This window comes from Ammospiza nelsoni, chromosome 6, assembly GCF_027579445.1.
Source record: "Ammospiza nelsoni isolate bAmmNel1 chromosome 6, bAmmNel1.pri, whole genome shotgun sequence".
Taxonomy (NCBI): domain Eukaryota; kingdom Metazoa; phylum Chordata; class Aves; order Passeriformes; family Passerellidae; genus Ammospiza; species Ammospiza nelsoni.
The window spans coordinates 207,749-233,600 of NC_080638.1; the positions used below are offsets into that span (position 1 = coordinate 207,749).

The following is a 25,852-nucleotide window of genomic DNA, read 5'->3' on the forward strand; positions in this document are numbered from 1 at the left end:
TTTAGAGACCATGCCTAAAATAAAACAAGAGATAAATACCTCCTGAGAGAGGCAACAGCCACAGGACCAGTTCTGGGAGGGACAGGAGGGGGAGGAGAACCCATTACCATCTCAGGAAGCTGAGAAAATCTATAAGCCTGTAAGAGAGAAAAATACATATTTTTTGAAACACCAGTAGATCTCAGTCAAATTGAAAAACAAAACAAAATCAGAACTTAAATACTTGCTCTGTGTGCCAGTCAACTGGAAGCTAACTTTTTGTGGCCTCAACAATAATTGCATGTATTTGGGAATTTCCAGTGCTTTGGTAATTTTTGAATGTGGAAGAAAACCTGAAAATTAGCTCAGAGACAAGATGAAGTCTAATCAAAATATAACATATTAAACACTGTCTCTGTGGCATTTGTAGCTTGCTGGCAAAGCAGATCTGTTGTGATTATGTGAGATTCAACAACTGCTCAGGATCATGGGGAAAAGACATGAGTATTTTCACTTTCTCAAGGAAAAAAGTATTTCAAAGATTCAGAAAGAACCCTCAGACCAGTGTGTACTGCAGTGAAGCTGCCTGTGAGCAACCCATATTTCAACCTCTTCCTTTCAGCCTTCAAGAGATGAAAAGAAAATTTTCCACAAAACCCCCCAAATTCTGTAACTTTCCAAAACAGCAACAAGGACCTCAAACAGTTCTGAAAAGGCAGACTGATCCAGAGGAACACCAGGCCCACCCACAAAATCACAAAATTAAGCAGCTTGCCTGCAGTAATTCTGAATTTCATCACCAATACACGTGAAGGAGGACTAATTATGTGCATGAAACTCAGGGCACCCCAGAAATGACATGAAGGACAAAATTTTCCTCCTAAATCCTTTGCACTGCTATAGATTAGAGGCTGTAATTTTTCAAATACACATAGAGGAATGATATCTCACTAGATGCTTCACTACATCATGGGTGAGGGTTTTGTTTTCCTATTGCCTTTTGTTTTATTATTTAGTTGTGATTCTTTTTTAGTTGTGGTTTGCATGACGATGATTCAAAGCAGTGCATGGGAATAAAGATAAAATCAGAGGAATAACAAATAAAAAATTGGGGAAGGTTGACCATTATTAAGACACTGGCATTTTGAAAAATAAAAAAGGGATCCAGTGGTGGGACTTTGGCCCTCTAAACAAGAGGAATCTGGTTTACCCAGAGAAACTCCTCCACAAACAGCAGTGAAAGTTAAAAGCACATTAAAACACATGGGATGAGTCACACTCTGTCTCCTGCCCAGAGAAAGAGTCTACAGGATTTACGTGATTATTTCAGACTTACCACCTACATTTAGATTGGAATTTGGCAATATAAATCCCACACTATATATCAGAAAAAGCCTTCTGTAATCATCTTGTAAAATTACACATTTAGACCATATTCCAAATGCCTTCATTCTCAAATACCTGCAAAACTAGGTCAACAAAAAGAAAAGGTAACTTATCAAATTGATTTTTGATGTGTCTCCAAGGGAAAAGCAGTACAGACCCAGCATCTTTCTCTGTCCTCTCACTGCTACCCCTTCTAAAACATGTTAAAAACCCTCAAAGGCATGTCTTTGAAAATAATTTTTTCTTGCATGCCACCTACAAATTCTCCTAATATTTACTTTCACCATGCTACCATGATATTTAAAGCATTTCTACATTTAAGTGGGAGGAAAAAAAGAAGTCTAAAAAGACACTGCTACATTTCTTAGCCAGGGGTCAGAAACACTTGATTTTTAATGAAAGAACTGTAAGGGAAAAACAAATGTTATTTGCATCAAAGAAAACCTCAATTATATTTCTCCTGATAGTGCTGGATGTGGAATGGTCTGCAGTGCCTCTTCTGCATCTCAAAGGCTGGCAGTGCCCTCACAGGCTGCCTGAACTCTCCCTTCTGCCTCCACGAGCCTTTCATCCCACATCTTGCTCGCAGCATGCATTTCATAAAAAGCATGAAATCCTTTTTATTCCCCCTGTTTTAAAGGAACAGCACATGGGATAATGTTTGGTAGTGGAAAGCGAGTCCAGACAGTTTAGCAGGGTAGGCAGAGACTCAGATTTGGGTTTTCTCTTGTGTGTTGTGCTTTGGAAGAGGGACATCAAAGGAGGTATTAGGTATTTTAAGGAATCACAGTTCACAAATATGCTGTGACTTGCACTGGAAATTTTGAGGAAAAAAGTAAAATAGAAAATCTAAGCCTTTATTTTGCTGCTTACACAGAAGATGAGCAATTTTGAGTGAGTGGCAATATTTTGCTAATGGCTGGGCAGAGAGAATTCTGTTAAAGTGAAAAATCTTGTAAAAAGATCTGCTCCACCACGCTGAGGAACTGTTTGTCCAGCAGGGACAGGAGTCAGCCCTCATTGCCCTGAGATGCCACACACCAACATGGTTGTGGGAGGGAACTCCAGTGAAATTTCTAGAGTTTCTCTAACCTGTTGGGGCGTTAGTGTTTTCCTGCAGGCAACATATAAATGGGAAAGAAGTGTTCAGAAGCTAAATGAAGCCAGGGTTTTACCACAGATGCCTGTTAAAGATTTGTATGAGCCCTTAGGCTCTTGGCCAATGGGCCTGATTGTAGAATTAAAGTCACTTCACCACTGTGAAACGAGTCAAAGAGGAAAACAACAAACAGAAAACACAACCCAGCTGATTTCACAGATTTGCCTAATTTTACTCTTCAAATATTTATCTTTTTTAAATGATCTCTTGGTTTTTAGCAAAAGAAAAATCCAACCAGACAAAAACAAACAAACAAACCAAAAGCCCAAAAACGAACAAAAGAAAACAATCTTAAGAAGGAAAACATTCTGCATGGGTTCCAAACTCTATTTTATGAAAAATGAGAGAGTCTGTAACACAAAGGCTATAACAACCAGGCAGAGGCAACCCCACTTGAGACCCAGGACAGACTGCACAGGTAGCAGAGAGCAGACCCTGTGTCTCCCTTTCAGTAAGAAATGCCAGTGAAGGAGTCTGCTATGGCTAGAACACTGACAATTTAAAAAGCAAACCAATAAATAACTTTTAAAAGTAGGAAGTGCAGTTTAGCAGCCATTGGGCCAAGTACAATAAATCATCTGGAGGATAAAGTCCAGCCACCAGCAGAGACCATTGTCTCCTACAACCCATGGGAGCCCAAGGTACCACTTGTCGGGATGGAGAAAAGAAAAGAAAACTCACAGACTGGCTTGGAAGGCACCTTAAAGATTATCTAGGCCCAAGCCCTTTGCAACAGACAGGACTCCTTCCACTAGACCGGGTTGTTCAAAGCCCCAACCAGCCTGGCCATGGATGGGCCACACACAACTTTTTGGGCAGCCTAGTCCAGTGCCTCAGCATCCTCACAGTACAGAATTCCTTACCCATATCTAATCTAACCCTGCCCTCTCTCAGTTCAGAGTCATTCCCACTTTACTTGCCCTTGTAAAAAGCCCCTCTCCAGCTCTCTTGTAGCTCTTTTAGGTACTGGAAGGTGCTCTAAAGTCTCCCTGGAGCTGTCTCTTCTCCAGGCTGAACAAACCCAAGCCTGTGTTCATAGGTCAGCACAAAATAACTATGTCCAAAGCAGAAACTTTGCAGTTAGTTTTAAGGCTACATTTTCCTAGCTCAAATATTTAAATATTTTTACCACTTTCCACTTACAGATTTGTCCTGAGTGAAAGTATTCTATGTTGCCTTCTAATTACAGAAATATCCATCTCCTTACATCTCACCATAGGAATTAAAAGGCCAGTGTCCTTGCTAACTCATGGAATGATTTAACTTATTTGTTTATTACATTGCAATCCAGGAATAATGCAAATTTATTGATTTGGCTTTGCCTTTATAGCTGTCCTGCTTCGTACTAAGCAGCTGTTACTGAAAGTGGCTGAATTTGGGTAAAATACTCCTGCTTTACCCCTGTTAAATGAAGGGGAGCTCTGAGAACAAGGATGCTTTATCAGTCTCTCAGGCTGTAAGTTCTGGTCATCAGTGCCTGTTTGTGGTGCTGGCTCTCACCTTGGGACCCAGAGCTCTGTTTCTCTCACTCCTCTTTCCAGAGCACTAAAGAGGAAAGATGGAAACTGGTCCAGCCTTGTAATGGGGGAGGGTTTTCTTCTCTGCTCTTAGCTCTCACTTGACTCAGCTGAGCACATTTCCAAAGCAAATTTCCAAACAAGATCGACCAAGGCACGGAGCTGGCGGTTGGTGTCACACGTTCAACACTTTAACTCCATCCTCCAGTCACAGCACACCAGCTGGGTGCCAAGGACTCAGCCAAGTGTTACTCATCATGTTTTGGAAGCTCCAGAACAACAATTTGCATTCCACTGGCTTTCCTCTGCATGAGCCCTGTGTGGAGGAATCCTCTTTTCACAGGTCACCCAACAGGCAGGTTGGCAAACAGGCATTCCCTCACAAGAGCTACAGATAATTTCAGTATTAATGGCAGCACATCCAGAAAAACATAAACAAACAAATAAAAAATACGCAGAATGCCTCAAAATGGAGAAGAAAAAGGAGAAGGAAAAAAAAATGTGTGCACACTCTGGAGAGATACACAAACGATTGATGGTGGGACTAGCCAAGAAGTTGATAACAAAAAAATAAAGATCCACAATTTGGAGGACACCAGAAGCGACACAGAACTAAAGAGTGGCTCTGGACCCCTCAGCACTTGCTCCATCTAAGCAGACAAAATGCCCTTGAATTTTCAAAGATGAAATTTTCATTTTCAAAATTCTCAGCGTTTTGAATTGTAACAGCATTGTTGATGTTGACTTCTAATTGCCACTCAGAACTGAATTTTAAGAAAGGGAAAAATTACTAATTATTGGTTTACAGAGGTAACAAACACCCCAGTGCACAGGTACCTCTCATCCCCAAAGATGGGGATATTTTCAATTCCAACCCTCCATGCCCATGAGAACAAACCAGGAAATGGGGTGGTTGAAGCACAGTGCATATACATGAAACTGATATGCAGAAAACTATGAATTACTAGCCCTTATCCAAAGCCCAGTAGTCTGTGCCTATACTCATCTGTGGCAATCAACTATCTGCAGGGAATTCAACTCTAACTCTGTCTTCAGAATGCCAGAAAGATAAGCAAAAGGTTCCAAACATGCAGATGATTTAGGAGAGTAATAAGTCTTAGAAAGACAACAGTGAATCATTCACCATGAGAAGAGCGGCTATTATATTTTTTTAAAAACCTCTCACCATATAATATTTTGAATTTCATTTAAAAAGGATTCTTTTAAGTGTCAAGGTAATTTGACTCCCTATTAGCTGTCTCTTAAGCTTTTAATCGAATTCTAACCATAAAAAATGATTATACGCTGTACGAATTTCATCGGACCAATTTCAAAGTGTCAGAAATAACCTAAGAACGATTTAAATAGCACCAACCTGAACCTTTGCACTGGCTTTCAGCTGTGTTCAGAATAGTTCAGAAGCAGCATCCCTTAATGTATTTTTTTATTGTCAAGGAAGTCATGGTAAGGGTGATTTTGAACTGAGGACATTTTTCTGCATTATCCTCTTATTCTAGCCAGAGTGTTAGGAACTCAATTTGAAATATATTCTTAAAAAAATATTCTGACCAAAAAAAAGGCCTTAAAATGAACAATTTATCACATTGGCATTGTTAGATGGGCTATTTCTTATCTGAAAGCAATCACCTCTTGGTTTAGATTTGTATCTGACACAAAAGAAAATATATTGTTGAGTTTCACATTACCATATGTGGGAATTCAGGGGCAGTTTCTCATGTGAGGGTGTGCACAGTGCTAGTGTCACTGCTGTCCAGACCCCTACAAAATTCCATTAACAATTTCCACCCTCGGGTTTAAGTTCCTAATTCACGTATTACTCTGCAAGGTGAGCTGCTTGAGGCTAGAAAATGAAAGATAAAGTCAGTTATAAGGTCAGCTGAGACCTGTGGAATTCAATCTTCTCTAGATTTCTTCTCTAGAGACCCAAGCTAATAGCTGTAAGTGCAAGATTACCAATTACAGCCCACATTTCATGTTGCTCTTCAGTGCTCAACCTCCCCAGTGATGCAGAAGAGTTGGTGTTCCCTACCCAGAAGTCACCATAGTTAATCCATAAAACCACATTGCTTCCTAATATCCATTGCCTGAGCAGAAGGAAATGGGCAAACAAGTTTGGTGTGAGTTGTACAGCACTTCACTCTAACAACTAAAAATTGAGTCATATTTCTCTCTCTACAAGGCTTTTTAAGGAAAAACTGTTTAAATAAGAAATTATACGTCAAATATTTTTACTTTTACCTTAATAACTAAGTACCCATGGTTCATAATGTGGACTTTTTAATCTAATTACATAATATTACTTAAGCCCATGAACAAGAAGGTGAAAAAGAAGGACTAGCTTCTAAAGGTCTATCTAGTCTTAAGGACCAGCCTTAAAACACCTATCTTGTTTTAAATATATTATTATATTCTAAAACTCTCAGTTTTCCACTATGTGATATTACACACTTCTATTCAAACAATACACTTATAATCTTAGCTCTATCATTTAATTTTGGAAGCTTTCTCTACAGCTTCAGGTGAAACACAGTGTTCTCTTGGGGATCAATGTCTATTAGTACAGAAAGTCTAAAATTCTCAGCAGCAGGGTTCCAAGAGTTTGGGGTCTGTTGGACAGCCTATTTTAAATCTTCAGCCTATTCTGCAGCCTATTCTTTTAAATCTTAGTACAACTTAGAAAAGACCACCTTGCTGCTAAAATAAATACTGATAAAATAGAGTCATTCATGGTGTACATGTGTGGCTCATGGTGTATGTGTGTAGCCCAACTGCAAAGTCTAGGTTGGTGTCTAGGCAAGCACACATGTAGATGTATATATATATACACACCACCCTACACACACTTATTTTTTGGTTTTAAGCACCTAAATGGGACTACTTAAAAAAAAAAAACACCGCTCAGAGCAGAAGCACCCTTCTGACATTACAGTGTGGCAAAGAGAAGCTCCACTTACGGGCCTTGGCAAGCTGTACTGGTACATTTCTGGCCTGTAGGTGGGCACCCACTGCACGCCCGCCCGCGGCCGGCTCATGGTGCCAGGGGCACTGGTCACCACCTCGGAGTAGGGCAGGTGTGGGGCCGAGCCGTAGGCGTCCTGCCGGGGCTGGCCCCCGTGGCCAGCAGAGGCCAGGCTGAAGGCCTCCTCCAGCAGCATGTGCATCTGCTGCCGCACCTCGTCGATGGACGGCTGCGAGCTCAGCGTCGACGTCTCCGAGTGGCCCTTGGCCTGACGGGCCCTGCCGTAATTCCGTGGCTCGTTGACCCGGTCAACGTTGGTTTCTTCTATGATTTCAGGCTCGGTCTGGTGGGGGGAATAGAAGTGGATGTCACAGGCTTTACATGTGCTTTGATAGCATTTACAAATCGCATTTGTGCCGCGTCAGCATTCTCAAACGCAGACATAACACACACAGATGTAACACACACAGACATAACACAGACATAACACACAGAGGTAAGACAGACGTAACTCACAGAGACATAACGCACACAGACGTAACACACACAGATGTAACGCACACAGACATAACACACACGTAATGCACCCAGACATAACGCACATGTAACACACACAGACGTAACGCACACAGACGTAACACACACGTAACACAGATGTAACGCACACAGACGTACCGCACACAGACGTTATACAGACATAATACAGACATAACACAGACGTAACACACACAGACGTAACACGGACATGACGCACACGGACGTAACGCACATGTAACACACACGAAACACACCCAGACGTAACATACATGTAACACACAGAGACGTAACACACACAGACGTAACACACCCGGATGTAACACACCCGGATGTAACGCACTCATAACGCACGCAGACGTAACGCACACAGACATAACGCACAAGTAACACACACGTAACGCACACAGACATAACACACGGAGACGTAACGCACGCAGACGTAATGCAGACGTAACTCACACAGACATAACGCACACACAATCAGGAATTGTAATAATGTAGACACATGGAAAATGGAAAAATAGAAACTCCCACAGACACAGGAGGGTTTGATGTGCAGTCTTGGGAGAATGTTGATGTAAAAATAAAATATACAGACATTAAGCAGAAAAATCATAAATGTGTGTTTCTGTAGTTGTAAGTAAGAATATGTCTTAAGTAAGTAAAAAAATGTATTAATAAGATGGTGAAGGGTTTATAATGTAGGGTGTAACTGTATAGAGTAAGCTAAGAGTTTAGATTTCTAATAGAAGCATAGGTGTGTATGTGTAATAGTAGCCCATTGGATAAAAGTATCTGCATTGCAGTAGAAGTAAAGGTAATAGGTTAGGAAAGCAAAATAAACCCTATGGCAACTGTTCATTGGATTAAAAAGTTAATATATTGTCTTGTAACAAAAAACCTGTGACTACTTTGTGCTATGGCCAACTGCTTGCTCTCATAAATCTCACAGCCTCTGATACTGATGTTTATCTGAGCAATAAATCATTTTCAGCCTAACTGTGGTCCCATCCCTTTACTTAAAGCAGCAATAATGATATAGACACACAACAAATATTGGAAAGAAATAATACAATGCAGGGGAGTATAATAGCCCTTTATATTCTACATTCTTTGCTGGGAAAAGTAGCAGGGACACTCTGTAGCAGATTAAACTGTCAATGGCTCACTTAAAACCAATTAGAATTAACATTTGAATTCTTGTCTTAGTTGTATCAATGGCAGTGCAACTGTGCCAGGAAGAGACCGGTTCCCCAAATAGTGCCATCACTGTGAAGGACCCCTTACAAGGGACAGATTATTACAGCTAGAGACACTGAAATTCCTTTGTTCAGGCTCTCACATTAAGATTTCTGAAGAACTAAACTTCAGGAGTTCTTCTGAACTTCCACAATGACATCACAAATTCAGCCCTGCCCCTTGCAGAGAACACCGTGGCCCAGCTCACGTGTCTTACCCAGCCCCCATGCAGGAGTCACAGGTATTTACTCAAAGTTAACCTGGGAACAGGGAATCAAGCACATTCTCCCACAACCAGACAGTGCTTGGGCAGCTTAGCTTGAAGGGCTACTCCTAGGGTGATTCCTTCTCTACAGATAAGTACAAACAGAAATCACCTCCCTTTTTTTTTAGCTCTAACTCCATGACAGAAATCAATCACATTGCAAGAAGCTGAAAGTAGAATACCACACTTCATCTGCATTTTTTAAGATCAATTTTACAGCCCAGAGTTTTAAAAACATATGTTTTTAACCAGCAACTATAATTATATTTATAAAATATATTAATATATAATAATAAATATATAATTATAATTATAATTTAAAATTCTTTAAATACCTGTAAAATGCATTGACTGTGAAGGATAAATGGGATGAGCAATAGGATCTGTGCCTCCTTCTATATATAGCATGTGCTTAGAAACTGTGCTAGTGTTTAAAATAGCCCTAAATAAAAGAATACAACAGGATGTTCTTGCTAAAAATTCCAGCACTATTCTGATCATTTCAGTGTTCTGTAGCTCCTAGTGTGGTATATCTTTTTCCCCTGTAATAGTGATTTTCTACACCTGAACAGATAAGTGACTGTGCCCCCAAGCTTTTGGGACAAAAGCTGTGGGACAATCATAAAATATATTTATTCCTTTTCAGAGGGAAATACCAAACTGGTGTTCTTTTTCTGTTATCAGCCACTCATAAAAGAGTTATACTGGTAGTGAAAACTGATCATAAATCTAAGTAAAATACTAATTTGCTTTCCCTGTTTTAAGCATACCTATTTTGTATTGAATGAAATTATGGCAGTAAAAAAGAAAGAAAAATTAAGATAAAAATTAAACATTTGCACATTAGAATTTAGCCATAATTTACATAGTCATAGTTACACAGTATATTATCTAAATTCAAAGCCAGAAACTCAAATTCAGGCTTCCCAAGTGGTACACACATCAGATTGGGTGAAGGGGAATGCAACTGCACCAAATTATCTTAAATGGAAAAACTTCGTAGGAAATCTTCAACTAAAACCTCTCCTATAATTTCATTCCTTCATTTTAATTCCATTGGTGCTTGTGTTGCTACAATAAATAAAAATCAGACACATTTTAGAAAGCTGACTATAAAATGCAATGGTAGTTTGTGTAAGTGCAGCCAAAGAGCCTCTGAAATCATAATATCCTGACTGGATGATTAACAACCATGGTTCTTCCATTTGCTCATGCCTGCAAAAATGTAAGTGGAATCCCACATAGACCTATTAGTACCCAAAGCTGAAATAAATCAGTTTTTTTACTACAACTCACTGCTGAAGCCATTAGACCCCCACAGAATGTTTAAAATATATCACATGTATACAAGATTTATATTAGCAGCCAACATTAAGGCAGCTTTGAATCATCAATATAAAAGCTGACATGTAGATTTTGCAGAAAAATAATAATAATTTCTTTTCCTCCTATTTTAAAATCTATTTCAATTCATCCTATCACTTTCTGAGTGTTATTTGTTATTTTGTTTGTTATCCTTTCAACAGAAACACTTAGCTATCCTAAATAGAGGCCACCATTACACAAAATCATACACAGGTACTGCACAATAGAAGGGACTAGAGGTACTTGAAGAAAGCAAACAAAACCCTGCAGTGAGAGACAGACTCTCTATATCTCTTGAATAATTCTGCTGCTGCAACATTTTCAGTAAAATTCTTTATGTGAACGTTAATCTATAACCTTTGGGGTGCATTGCATTAATTTAGCTATATCAACTAAATTATGCCCATGAATTCTTTTGTATACTGATTATTTAGATATGTATAATAAGGTCATTTTCTTCCTTTGATAGCAAAACCAGCCTAAATATTTTCTGCTCTGGTATAAGTCTAGAGGTTCTAGAATCTTTTGTTATGGCATGTACTCTACACAGAGTTGTTCATGAACTTGTTGAAAATAATAAACATGTTAATAAAGTCTTCTGAATCTAATTCCTACTTGAAGGTGATGGTAGTGAAACCTGTTGGGACTCCTTAAAATGGAAAGCTAGATACTGGTCAATAATAATTCATTTATAAAGGCACTATGAAGGCAAGTAATATACTGAGAACATCAAACAGTAGAACGTATACTCAAAAATAATATTAAAAGCTACATATTCCATATGGACAAATGTAAAATATTGGATCTTTATCCTCATATCTTCACCAGTTTTTAGCTCTGAGAAACAGAACCACAATTCAAAGAAATATCACAAAAATTAATTATAGAGAATGAAGTATTTTCAGAAAAGTATAAATGAAGTATTTTAGCAAATCATTTAGAAATTTGTTATTGAAAGGAAACTTTGTGGTTGTGCACATGAATGAGGAATTCTTAAAAAGTTTTTTTAAAGAATCTGGGAGATCTCAATCTCTTTTCTTTAAAAATAAAAGCATTATTGTTGCTGGGAACGAAAACCTCAACACATAACCTGGGTGTACTGGTAACAGCTCAAATTCCCTCCACAAATTTTTATGCTGTAAAAAAAGTCTCCCGACTTTTTTTAGGCAATACAAACTATTTGATTCATAAATTGAATGATTTGGCACTGCTTATAAAATGCAGATTTCACTATTCTTTGGAAGCACCTGCTGCTAAATAACATGCTGGGAGGAAGAGTTTAGCAGCACTCTGAGAAGGCTGGAACATTTAATATGACAAATTGGATGTCAAAAATGGGTGCCAAGTGTTGCTGTATGAAACAGAAAGGGCACATGAGTCAGCACTCAGAGCAGCCCTTCCTCACCCATTTTCAGAGGTCAGATTTGCAGAGGTGTTTAGCTGGTGGGATCCATGAATTCAGCCATCAGTGGGTATCCTGGGAGACAGAGCCTGTCAGACACAGCTCCCAGGAGCCTCAAACAGGAGAGGGGGACCAGCCCACGCTGCAGGCTTAGGCTTGGCAGCTAAATTTCAATATCCTGTCCCATTTCCCAGCAGCATTTCTGTGCTTTCAGATGAGAAATGCATTCAGAGCTGGAAGAGGTGCACTGCAGTGAATCTGCAGTGCATCGGGCAGAGGGATTTTATGTAACTTATCAGTGAAGCACTGTGCCAGGGACAGGTTGCCCGACTGCAGCACCAAAGGCAAGGCAAAAGCAATGTTTTCTGTGATGTGCACACATCTCACAGCTTAAAATTACTCTGAGGACACTTCAGAATCTGCATAAGCTCATTAATCTACTTCCAAGGTTTTTAATATATTTTCTTTTTTAAATGGTTTTTATATAGCATACACAATATATTGAAATATATTTTTAAAATCTGCTGCCGTGCCTGCTCCCCGAATGTTTTCAACACTGATTTCCTGGGAAATATCCCCTGTGAAAAACTAGCTTTTATTAGCATAGTATTGGCATCCTAATCCTCAGAAAGCAGTGTACCAGTCAGCCCACTCACACAGCTCCAGATGACTTCTGCAGTCTGATGGGAAGTGTCCAAATGCAGGGAATCATTTCAGAAATCTGACAACTACAACTTACCCTGAAGAATTCCGTAAAAGGTTTAAACTTTCCTGAACACATCCCCCCAACTTTGGTACTTTCTTTCTCCTTGCTAAAATCACATTCCTGGCAGAGAGAGGGTTGACAATGAAACATCCCCCCACAAAAAATGTTTTTCACCTACAATGTTTAGAGGATGGGCAACCACAGGTGAACTTCCTTGTTTTCCAGAATGGTTTAGACCCTCTCTAGGACTGATCTTCAGGGCTGGCTGAGCAACAGTAGTTTGCACATGTGACAAAGGATTGAAAAACTCAACATTTCCCCAGTGTGGGGGGATATTTTTAATCCTCCTTCTGGGTTCACACAGCATCAACTTGCACCCAGTGTTTGTTCAGACTGCACAAGACAACTCCTCTGCCTTGTGCTGCCTGCATGAACTCCTTGGACCACAAAGCAGCATCACCTCTAGCTGAGTTTGACATTTACCTACACAAAACTCCCCCAGTTCTGATGGGAGCAAGAGGACAATCCCTGTCCCCAGGGGATTTCCAAAAACACTGCCATTGGGACTTAGTTCTTAGGATGGACTCCTAAGTTCATCCTCTGTTTATTCTTCTGAACCAAGAGAGCAGCTCCAGGCTGTTCTTCAGAACAGAGAATTTTAATTGCAATGAAGAAAGCTCACTGTCAAGTACCCACACACTTAGAAGAACTATCTAAATTCAAGATTTAATACTTTGGCAAATAATGGGGTTTGGGCAAAGGTTTTCTTTGCATTTCAGACTGTAAAATGATGTAGAATGATAAAGTACACGAAAGAGTCTGAGCTTTCTTCAGGATGCTGAGTGCACATAAACTCCTGTAACACTAAATATCTCATGGCAATCTGTCTTGTGGCTTATGAATTGTTGCCTGGAGCAAGTTAAGGCTTTGCTGAGCAGATTTCTGTGCCTATACCCAACAAACTTACATCATATCCACTGTTCCGGATGCCACGCCTCGGCCTTTCTCGAGTCACCAGCAGATCCATCTCCGTTTCCCCTGGGCTGGGACTGTTCAGGGACTGCCTGCTTCTGTACACTGAGTTCTTCAGGGGCTGCCTAGAAAACATGAAACAAGAAAATGGTAAAATGAGAAAGAAGAAATTATGACAGACAGTAATTGCCAATACTCACCTTTATTCTAAAATTATGACGTTCATAAAAACACCACTTTGTTACAGGATATTCTTTCTACATACATGAAGTGCTAGAAATCTGTAACCTTATTAAGAGATGATTAATTGCTTGTTACAGTTTAAGGAAAATAAAAGTTACGTAAAAGGCATGGACATTGTATGTGGGAGCTTGCCAGATGAAATATGTCCCAAGAAGATATCAGGACCCTTTTAACTTCAGCTGATATGATTCAAACTCATTTTAAAAAACATATTAAAAAATAACAGGCTCTCCCACACACACAGATGGGGAGCAGAGCTTTTGGTTGCTGATCCTGAGCGCTGAGAGAGAAGCAGGAAAAAGCTCCAATGAAACAAACCCCCAGCACAGGGAAAGGGAAGAGATGCAGCAGTGGGAGGAAACTGTTGCAAGATGCTGGTTTTAAATAGCCAGTTTGGTAACTGGCCACAGCTTTCTCTGAGAGCTGTCCTTCCTGGCATTCAGCTGCTTCACTGGGACAAAGTGCTGCTCATCCCTGGGCACTGAGCTCCCACTGCTGGGTGCTCCAAGCCAAGAGGAAGGAAATGCAATAGAAAGGCAGAATAAAAGTGAATATCCAAAATACCTGGTAATCTCTCCAGCAAAACAATTTCTGCTCTTGTTGCTGGTTATACAAAAACAAATGCAGCATCCCTCTGTGAAATACAAAGCATATCTGTACATATCTGTAGGAGGGTTTGCCAAATGGTGCTACAGGAACTTTATGCTTCATCAAGCTGCATCTTTTAGGAAGGCTACTTCTACACCAGCAGAGTTTGTGAGTTGTTCTCATGCTTTGTCTGGTCATTACTCATTTTGTTGCACAGTCCAGAGGAGCATTGCTCCTGAAGTAGATCAGCAACAGATGAAATCATGGCATGCCAGCTTCATTTATTAACACAGCAATTACTCTGCTAGAGCCTGATACAAAGTTATCTTTGCCTAGCCATGCTATTTTTCTGCCTTGTGCAATTACTCCATTCAGAATATTAAAATTAGATCAGGTCATCTAACATCTCTGTGCTGCTTATTTCACACAGAGGACCTGCCAGTGCTCATAGTGAACTAAGACAAGTTGCACTATTATGTCTGAAGTCACATTTTCAAGTCACTCCATGGTTTAACATCTCAAGAACCATCAATGAAATGAACAGACAAGACAGTCCAAATTAATTCACTGATAAATAATTCTTCAGTTATTCCAGATCTTGTTAACAGCACTTTTTGCCTTGACAGATTAGAGCAGCAGAAACTGGTTTGCAGAAATCCAGAAAGTAGGACATTTACATGATCAGACAGGATAAAAGGTAGGACAAAAAAACCCAATTTCACGCTTCTGATTAAATAAATTACTCAGGCATGTACTTAGTTCTAAGACAACTTTCCAAAACTTCTGTGTGACCTTTGATCACAAATCACCGTGCTTGTGTTTCAAAATCCCAAATGCACTTCCAAAGCAGAAGGCAAGCAGAGCTTTTGGAATAAGTTTCTCCTAGAAAAATAATATTGAGTAAATTCTTTCTTGCTATATAGTCTTTCTCTGACTATATCGTTGGTATTAACAGAAAACAGGGTTATGCACAGGGTAACCAGATCTGACAACCTCCATCTTCTTACATCAAAAGTCTCCAAAATTTCATATGTTTTACAATAGGTCCATAAATACTTAGTTGAGGCAATCGTGATATATTTTATAAGGGATTCAAATATTCAGCTCTGTGAAATGTGCAGATTCTTGACCTGATTGCAAACTATTAAAGAAAACCCAAGAATAGTGCATCTCATCATTAGGCTCTTAAAAATTACCTTGAGATTGCCAATTACCTCATTTAAGAGAGTTTTACTAATGAGAAAGGAGGTATGAACAGGAACAACTGGCATCAAATGGGTTAGGAAGTGCCTTCTGGGAACACAGCTGGAATGTTTTAAAACATGGGGATTATGGTACTGATGACTGAAACGTACCTAGAGCACAAAGCTCTGTTCTGGAAAAAAAACCAAATCATTTAGCAGTAATGCTTTGTAAATCACTTTTAAATACAATTTTAAATTAATTCAAAATATTAAGGTAACCTTAAGTAATCAACTGCATCCCTATTTTCTGATATGTTTTAGAAGTACTGTAACAATGCAACTTAAGTTAGAGGAATATATAAAAAACAGAAAATATGCTTACCCAGATTGCTTTTAAAGCAATTTTATCTCATTACAGAAATGCAATTGTATTGATTAATTTATCAATAACCAAACCTCACACTACCTTGTTGTATTTTTCAAGGTTTTCCTTCAGCAGTGTAATATTTTAGCCATCTTAGAAAACTAAGGGCAATAATTTTCATACCAAATTTAGTTCCAGTGTGGAAATTTTAGCACAGAATTCAGAACTGGTTTGTTTGTAAACACTGCAGCATCTGTAAAGTTCATTAAGGGTTCTGTGTCTTCACAGAAATGCATCAGAAGCAATTCTCTCTCCTCATGTGGGGATACAGGTCATATATTTAACAAGTCCAGCAGCCAGCCTTTCACGGTGCAGCTGGAATCATTCCTCCACAGGAGTTTACCTGCCTCCCAGCAGTTTCTGTCATTCCAGGGATCCCTGGTTGAAATAGACTGTGGCAAATTTACACAACACACAGGAAAAAATGTATGGGATCCTCCCACACACTGGCACGTGAACAAACATCAGTGTGTTTAACAAAAGGCACGTGGCTGTGTTAAAGCTTGAGTTTAAAACTTTAAACACTTCCTGTGAGCCATGTGACACATAATAAGCATCCAAATTAATGTGTCACAGCCACACCAATGTGTTGAGGGACTCTGGACTAAATGCATTCCTCAACACAAGTTCCCAGTGCTCTGTCTGTACCTCCTGGACACAGAGTGTGCAGAGCAGTGCTCCCATGTAAGGACAGGCTCCATTTTTTACCTTCTCAGTGTACAATAAATTGGAAAACTCCACAAGGAAATGGTGCCCCAGGACATCCAACATAACATACAGCTGAGTCAGTCTTTTCTCCTCAGTGACCTCTGCAGCCCTGGCAAACAGCTCTTCCAGGGCAGTATCCCTCAGCCACTGAACTCTAGACCTACAGAAACACATCTGATCTCAACTTTTGCCCATAATCTGAGGCAACAGTGCTCTTGTAATTCCCATTACAGTCTTTTTCATGCCTGTGCCCAGAGGGTAATTGCTGCAGCTGCACTGTGTGCAGTGCCTGTGTCACCAGCAGTACTCTGATTGCAGTCCACTCATGCTCATGGGAAAATTCTGGTCTGAGCTTTCCAGGAGATGGGATGCAAGATTGCACCTGCAGGCATGAGGGCCATTTCCAGGGGAAAGGTGCTTCAGTATCCCTTTTTCTCTCATGGATCAACTGATGTTAGTCCCTGATTACAGTACGAACCAGAGCCCTCCTGTGTAAGGTGCAATGGCAAACACATTCTCTTACCATCACTCATCCTCCAGAGCTCCCAAGGAAGAGGAATCTGCACACTGTGCCATTCCTGGGGTAGGACTGGTGTGATCTCCTCTTTCCAACGTGCCAGTTTGTGTTTCAGAGAGCACCAGCAACAGAGCACCCACCCACAGCTCAGGCACAATCAGCACCTGCTCTCCCTCCTCATTTCTAAAATGGGGTTTTGAATGCTACTGCTATGCCATCCTCAGGAGACAGTGAAGTGTTAATCAAACATTGGCAATGTTATACAACATGCCAGCTTCACGTGACAGATGAGCAAATTATGAATTTCTCTGTTAAAGGCACCGGAAGATCACCAATAACAGGCACACAGATACTATCACTGCAGGACTTACAGGGACAATGCACTGGTTCTGCTATCTCATGCCCTCTGCAATAGTTATATTCAGATTAAAATAGTGACAAAATAGTAACACCACTGTATTTTGAAAAAGAATCAATGCTAACTTCCTGCCTAAAGTCTGCTCTGAGTATCACCAATAACATTAATACCACTTTTTCTGTTTACCTTTGAGAATGACTCACAAGAACTTGCAACAGTCCCTTCCCTTATTTTTTCTCTTTCCATTTGTTTGTTTTTATCCACACTGCAGTTTTACCAGAGAACACGTTTTCCATGGGCTGTATGAATTTTCTTCATAAAGCAGAAGGGGCAGTGACCAGATACAACAAACACCTGGCTCATTAAAATGGCCCCCCTGACTCCCAGGACATCAACTCTCTTCCCAGATGAAGAACTGCAAATAAAAAGTCTCACCTGTTCTTAGGCTCAGCAAATGGAGATGAGACATCTGCATCTGGATCCAAAATATGGTCAAGTTCTTTCTGGTTTTTCTCATACATCCTTTTTCTGTCTGTCAGTGCCTTGCTGCTATCAACCTGTGGGAAATCATAGTACCCTTTCCTCTTGGCTTTCAGGCGCAGCTTGTTGCGGTAGTGCTCTATATCAGACTTCTGCTTCAAAGCCTTGTTCACCTAAAAGGCAAGAAGATGTTTCAGGGCTGCTGGTGGGCTGGCTACCTCCAAAGGATCTCGTCAGCGCGTGTTTGATGCGCCGCGTGTGTCATCTCTCTGTAGCACACTGTGCCATCTGCAAGCAGCGAGGAACTGCAAGTGAACAGAGCCGCTGCATTTTTATGGCTTGGCAGATGGTTAAATAATTTTAGCCTAAAAAAACTGTGTACCATTACAACAGTGACTCAGAGACACCCACTGAGGAAAAACACGAGTGGTGTCAGCCAGCCGCCATGACCCAGCGCTGCATGTGCTTCAGGGCACAGCATGAAAACTCTGAAACCATGAAAACTCTGCTGGGGTACAGAGACATCCCCCCTGACTGCACAAAACCTGAAATAAGTCACCACTGATGGCTGGGGAAGAAGTCCAGTGAAATGTCATCAAATGTCTATTTTGTTTATATGCTTTCTGATGGGCTCCTGTGTGGTGGTGTTCACAGGGGTCTTAGGATGAGGGAAGAGACAACAATGTTGACTCTGTTTCAGAAGGCTTGATTTGTTATTTTATTATATATATATTATATTAAAACTATACTAATAGAATAGAAGAAAGGATTTTATTAGAAGGCTAGCTAAGAATAGAAAAGGAATGATAACAAAGGCTTGTGACTGACCAAGACAGTCCGGACAGCTGGACTGTGATTGGCCATTAATTAGAAACCACTAACACAAACCAATCACAGATCCACTTGTTGCATTCCACAACAGCAGATAATTATTGTTTACATTTTGTTCTTGAGGCTTCTCAGCTTCTCAAGAGAAAAAAAATCTTAAAGAAAAGATTTTTCATAAAACATGTCTGTGACACTCCTGTCAGAGAGGAACCTTTAAAAAATGGGTGTTTGCTCCATCCTGATACAGCTTAGTCCCATGGTTTCTCTAAAGTACTGAAAAAACTTCCCTCCTGCTTCAAACTGCAAGTTACCTGGAAATCAGGGATGTACTTCATCTTCCATAGTCAAATTCCACAATCTCCTCAAACTACAGGAAGTGTGTGTGTAAGGGTGCACACAGCACCAGCAGTGTCATCCTGCTGCCTTACAGAAAAGAGATGTTGAATGCTAAATAAGCCTGTCTCCAAGTTTGGAAGCTACATGGCACATCAGGACTTAAAATGCCAGTATGAAATGGAGCACAACAGGCTGCAATAATCCAGGCCCACATGGGACCTCTGTCTTTTACAGTGTCCCTGGCAGCAGCCCTCCCTGCTGCTTTTAAACTGTTTTTAGCTGTTTAAATGACTGTTGCAATGCGAGTTTGTAAACAAGGCACCTCTGTGGCTTGTTCCCATCATGTTCAACAACTTCATGAAAGCCTCAGTCCTTTGTAAATGGACTGGTCTTGATTAAATCTACATCAAAATATGAGTATAAAATAAGTATTGCAGTCAAAGCATGCTTTTTGGCCAGCATCTGGAGCAGACATTCGTGCCATCCCATTTTTTCCTTCAAAACAAGTGCACCCTCTGTGCAGGGAAGAGGCTGGAGTGCAGAGCAAGGCCAGGGTCCCACTGCCCCCCTTCTCACTCTGATTGAGATATAGTGCTCAGTACAGAAAGATCAGCCTGGCACCCAGATGATCTATACACATTTTCATAACCAGCTACAGAATTCACATAGGAAAAGATGTTATTCTGCTGCCTTCATTAATTATTTTTTTCAAATAGGAGAGAGGGACACTGGGAGGGTAGGAATATAGAAAATCACCTCTTCCAAGGTCACAGGCACTCACAGGTGCATTGTGAAAGAGCAGATCTTAAATTCTCAGGTCTGTGCACCCACAGTGCTAATGGAACTTTATGTAGCATAAAGGTGACAAGCTCCTAGCAGCCCTCAGCTTTAATAGGCTTAAGATCCTTCCACTTGTGGCTGTAGCCAAGGAAACACCTGGAGACACTTCTCAGGCAGTCCTTACCTCCCCATTGGTGATGGCAGACTCCTGGCTCCTCTCTGAAGCAGCATGGACAGCAGGGAGGGCCACAGGTTTGATGGCGATGAGCTGCACTGAGCCCGAGGAGGTGTCGAAGGGGTCCACAGCAGATTTGGCCACATTGTCAAAGAGAATCCCTCCTTCCTCTTCATCACTCACGGCCACTAGAGCACATCAAACTCACTCAGCACAAAGACACAGACATTTCTGCGGCCTGCTCGAGGGGAAATTCAGCAAGCACACGCTTTGGATTAATGATGTGCTCAGTGCACTCGAGGTGCAGGCCTGGGAGACCTTTACACCAGGGAAAAACATCCCATTAGAGCACAGGAAATATTATGGATTCAAAGGATTGTCTGTCCCTTCCCCAAAGAAGGTTCCAATCCGTGCTAATAAGATGGGAAAAAGGAGAAGAAGGACACGGGAAATGGTATGAAAATGACAGTGAAAGTTAAGGTAGATGTTTTTCTAGGTTTCACATGGAAACACACACACAGGTGCCCACGTGCCAAGGCATCAGTAGCTACACCTGATCAAACCCAAGAGTGCAGCTTTTTTTCTGTCTTATGCTGCAAGAGCAAGGGCATACTCAAAATATGCTAAAATAAGTTTTGAAAAAGAAACCTGTTTATTAATGCTAAAAACACCACTTATTAAAATAAAAGCATTTTCTGCTGTGTGTTAAAAATGCTTAAGAAACTGATGGTATCTAATCTTATGTTAATTTTTTGCTTTGTAAGCAGTACCTCAGGTCTCTGTGAAGTTAAACTTTACAATTTCTTAAGAATCAGAAGAAGGTTTCTGTAAATCTTTAAAATTAAATGGCATGGCAAAGTATTTTTAGTTTTAGATTTCTATATAAATAAATAAATCTCCCACATGCAATTGGGCTCTTTCTCCTCCAAATTTTCTTTGCAAACCTGCATCACTTTGTCAGCTGTTGAATCTGAAAAATCTTACCCACATTTTGAAATAAAAGAATGACAGTAAAGCATAAGCACAAATTCTACAAAGAGATCCTTGCAAATATTTTTGAATAATTATGCTATTAGAGGGAAGAATGCTTGCTCCATCTCCTAGCTGACAGGAGCAGAGATCCTCTGCTAAAGAACAAAGTGGTCTGCTCTAAATTTATTTCCTCTGAAAATAAACTCTAGTTTAATATTTAATCACTGCACGAATTACAATGGACTTGTATAAACTCAGCAGTTTAGACAGCCAATGATTTTGGTAAGAAAATATTTGACAGCAGTAACATAAAACATGAACCCACTGAGTAAGCTCATTATCTCTGTCTGTGCTCAGTGTGACTGCACTTGGCACCACTTGAGCTTTTGAGCAATGGATGGGTTAAATCACTGTGTCATTAAATACTGTCCCTGCAGCACCACACAAGTGTCCAAACATTGAGGCTTCAGTGGGTGTTGAGTGGCCCTGTCCCTCCTGGGGGTCCTTAAACACCCCAGATGTGTGTGCCCTGTCCCTCCTGGGGGTCCTCAAACACTCCAGATGTGTGTGCCCTGTCCCTGCTGGGGGTCCTCAAACACTCCAGATGTGTGTGCCCTGTCCCTGCTGGGGGTCCTCAAACACTCCAGATGTGTGTGCCCTGTCCCTGCTGGGGGTCCTCAAACACCCCAGATGTGTGTGCCCTGTCCCTCCTGGGGGTCCTCAAACACTCCAGATGTGTGTGCCCTGTCCCTGCTGGGGTTACTCAAACACTCCAGATGTGTGTGCCCTGTCCCTCCTGGGGGTCCTTAAGCACCCCAGATGTGTGTGCCCTGTCCCTGGGGTTACTCAAACACCCCAGATGTGTGTGCCCTGTCCCTGCTGGGGTTACTCAAACACTCCAGATGTGTGTGCCCTGTCCCTCCTGGGGGTCCTTAAGCACCCCAGATGTGTGTGCCCTGTCCCTGGGGTTACTCAAACACCCCAGATGTGTGTGCCCTGTCCCCAGATGTGTGTGCCCTGGGGCTGCTCAAGCCCTCCAGATGTGTGTGCTCAGTGGAATGAGCAGCTCACAAGCCCAGCTCAGTGACAGTGCCCCAGACTGCCAGGGACCACCAGGACACCACAGCAGCAGAAGCAGGGAATTAGGGGGTCCTCTCCTGGCACTGACCACATGTTTCACATTTCAGTGAGTACAAAGGCATGTCTTTATACTCACTGTAAGCATGGGTGCTCTTCCCTGGGGGCATTTTGAAACCTGGTAGCCACAGAGAGCTCAGCTACCTGCAGATGCATGGGGTGTCCCCTCAGACCTGGTTTCAGGAGCAGAAACCAAGAGTTTTTCTTAATGAAAGATAATTCCTCTAGGATTCATTAAAGGAAAGGAAAATTAAGGGTGAAAAGAATCAGAAACCACAGATAACAGCTAATTCTGATGGGGAGCACTCTCAGTATCAGCCCTCTCAAAGGTAAGCACAACTCCTGCACCTACTGCAGTGCTACCAGCATAGAAATGAGAGCCAAATGGGGCTAGAAACTGGAGTTTTATTCCATCCCACCTTAGCATTTAATCATTTATAGTGTAAAAGTAGGGTTTTTTCCCCACTGCCCCTTTTCCACTGGAAGATGATAAAGAGAGCCTGTGATCTGCAGCCACTGGCACACTGCTATAACAGGGCAGGGAACTGTAGCAAGCACTGGGAAATTCATCCTTTGCTCCTATCCATCTCCTCCCAAGAGAATTTACAGCAACCATTTATGACATGACTGAACCATAACAACCTCCAAGCTTTGAAAAACAACCCAAAGGAAGTCCAGAGAAATGCTGGAGAAATCCTGGAGTGTTTGTTTTTGCTGTGTATCCCTGCCCTGGGTCAGTCCATCCATGGGTGAATAACTAGCCAGCATGGGAAACTTCAGGAAACTGCCCACACATTCTTTATAGTCACTCACAATAATCACCTTTGCTTGTTATAGCTGGCAACATGGTTTAAAAGTGATCTTTTACATTTCTGTTTCCAAACAGATGCATTCCATCACTATTGTGGAGTTCTACTCCTGCCTCCACTGTGTGAGCACAGAGACTCAGAAGCCCAGTGGCAGAAAAGGGCAAACCACAACTTAATCACTACTTAACAGCACTTTCCCACCTCTGAAATACCTCGTGCCACCTATCTCATGCCACATGATCCACTGAGATGGAATTACTCTTTCTAATCTTTCTGTGGCTGCAGCACATGATGATCTGCCCAGAGCAATCATTGATGCAGGTCGAGTGCCAGGTGCAGTGAAGAGCAGGGTGGCACTGGGTCCCTGAGTGTGGCCTTGTGAGCTCCCCAGGACAAGGTGAGAGAGGAGAATTTGACCCCATGCCCTCAGAAGACTGATTTATTATTTCATGACATTATATTATATTAAAGAATGCTATACTAAAACTATACTAAAGAAAGAGAAAGGATACATCAGAAGGCTAGAAAACAATCATAATGAAAGCTCATGATGGACTCCTCAGAGTCCAACACAGCTGGCTGTGACTGTTTATCCAAACATGTGAATTGTTTTTAATTAATGGCCAATCTCCAGTCCACATTCCAGAGCAGCAAAAACATGGAGGATCTTAGGCTTCTCATCTTCCCAGGAGAAGAAATCCTGGCGAAGGGATTTTTCAGACAATGTCACAGTGACACCTGAGGAGCAGCAGCATCCCTGAAGTTCTGTCTCCACACCTCTGCAGCCACCAGAACACGAGGTCTGCCTCAGGGATGCTGTGCTCCCATTTCCAGGCAGCTCTGAGCTATTCCAGCCAGCAATGCCAGCAGGTGGTGCTGCCCACTCGTGACCAGCTGGTCCCATGGAAAAGGGGCTCTGGGACTGCAGCTCTGAGCAGTTAAAAAACAATTAGGCAGGTAAAGTAGTCTGGTTTTATCTAGTTAATTATTTAGAGTTTTTAAAAAAAGTGATGCTTTTGTCAGCCAAAGATTTCAATGAGGCCACGGAAGATTCCTTGTCTCCTCTCTCTTTCCCTCTACCTTGTCTTTCTTCCCCTCTCCCTCATCAAAATAAGCCAGAATGAAGCAAAACAAGGATTGAAATACTTGCACTTAAAAAAAAAAAATTAAGGACATTTAAATTGCCTGTGAATCAGATAACCTTCCAGCCAAACACCTGAAACAAAGATTTGTGCTGTCCTGCTCAGAAAGATTTTGGAAGCCCTCAGAAAAAGAATGACATCAATAGAGAAAAACACATAAAGCCATAACTTGGGATTCACCTGCAAGAAGGTGGACATGCTCTGACTTTTCTTACATCACTTAATGAAATATTTATGAAGATTTATTTTAGATGAAGGGAGGGCAAACATTGTAAGCATACCTAGAGTACATTTATACCTGCAGTTTGACAAAGAGCAAGCACTGTCACCTATCTAAAAAAGCTCCTTAGGAAAAAGCCCAGGTATCAGTATTTCAAACAGAAATCCTGACACCTGAATATGATTTAATAATAAGGAACTAATTTTCATATTAGAGAAAATCTCTATATAAAGAAAAAAATATATACTTTTTTTCTATATCATCCAAGTTATTCCATTGGTAAGATGACTATCTCCAGAAAGATACAAAGAGATGCTTTAAACAATAAAAAAAAATCTGTTTCTGAAGGAGTTTATAGGCCTATAAGTAAAATATAACTTTCCCCACATTAGCATCTGAACCTATCTGGACAGAAATACCTGTCTGTAAGATATTGCAGTGTAATAGAAAACACATTTGTGTACACACACCCTTCCACAATTACACCCAGCTCTGAAACACTCTGCAATGCTAAACCTCCCTCAAACAGCACAAATATTGTATTTTCAGAAGCAGGCAGCTTACAGACTAATGGAAGCAGCTCATGATTCCTCCTGGACAGTATTTCCTTGGGTGTAAATTCTGCTAAATGCTTGGTGATGTGCCTCAAGTGTTGCAGTCCTGGCTTTGCCTGGGATCCTGAAGCAGGAGCCACCTGAGCAGGTCATTGGAGATCTCCAAAGTGGTATTTGCAGTTTTCCAATGAAACTGTGTACACAGGGTGAGTATTTGTCCCTTAGCTGCTTGTTTGGTTCCCTTTTTGTGAAGGTTTCCTGTTCTTATAAGCAGGGATCTCTCTCTCTGGTTATGTCTTCTTCTCCAACCACATCTGCCTCATCTTTCTAAACATCAAAGTCTTTCAAAAAAAAGACCATAAATTTCATAATGCTTCCAGTGAATCCACCAGCCCCTTTTCTTGGCTGACACTTCTGTAATAAGCAGGTATGTTCACTAATTAAAAGAAAATTATTTAACTGACAAGAATGATGAACACACAAAGACAGGGAAGACATGAGAGCCTACAACAGAAGCTTCTTCAAGGAAATGGTGCTGCAGGAGTTTTAAAAACCTTTGCAAAAATAGTTTTCTGTTTGCACAATAAAACTGTGCATTTGTCTTCTTCAGTGCTGACATGTAAGTGAAAAATCCCAGCCATCCAGACTGCCACTGGGTCTGATTAGCGTGAACATCTACATGCTCTTTACACTGCTGCTTGGATGAAAACTCCTGTCAGACTCCATTAGTGGCAGAGCCAAAGTCATCTAGAGGGGGAGGCAAACGTGAATGAAGAAATATTTAACTGTGTGACCAAGTGCAGATCCCAGATCCCTCAGAGATCTGCTGCAACAGGCACCATAGAAACAGCATGCAGTATTTTCTTGCCATGAAAACAGCAACCAAAAAG

The 25,852-nt window shown here is 41.1% G+C and overlaps 1 protein-coding gene across 1 annotated transcript in view; it reads right to left on the reverse strand.

Annotated features, from left to right (window-relative positions):
- Nucleotides 1–25,852, reverse strand: part of KIAA1549L (KIAA1549 like) — a gene marked incomplete at its 5' end in the record, with an annotated part of 134,513 nt that overhangs the window by 15,543 nt on the left and 93,118 nt on the right. Inside the window, 5 exons of the mRNA XM_059474302.1 lie at nucleotides 40–137; nucleotides 7,017–7,364; nucleotides 13,503–13,632; nucleotides 17,965–18,182; nucleotides 20,138–20,316. Of these exons, the coding sequence (XP_059330285.1) occupies nucleotides 40–137; nucleotides 7,017–7,364; nucleotides 13,503–13,632; nucleotides 17,965–18,182; nucleotides 20,138–20,316 (973 nt within the window). The remainder of the gene's footprint in view (nucleotides 1–39; nucleotides 138–7,016; nucleotides 7,365–13,502; nucleotides 13,633–17,964; nucleotides 18,183–20,137; nucleotides 20,317–25,852) is intronic.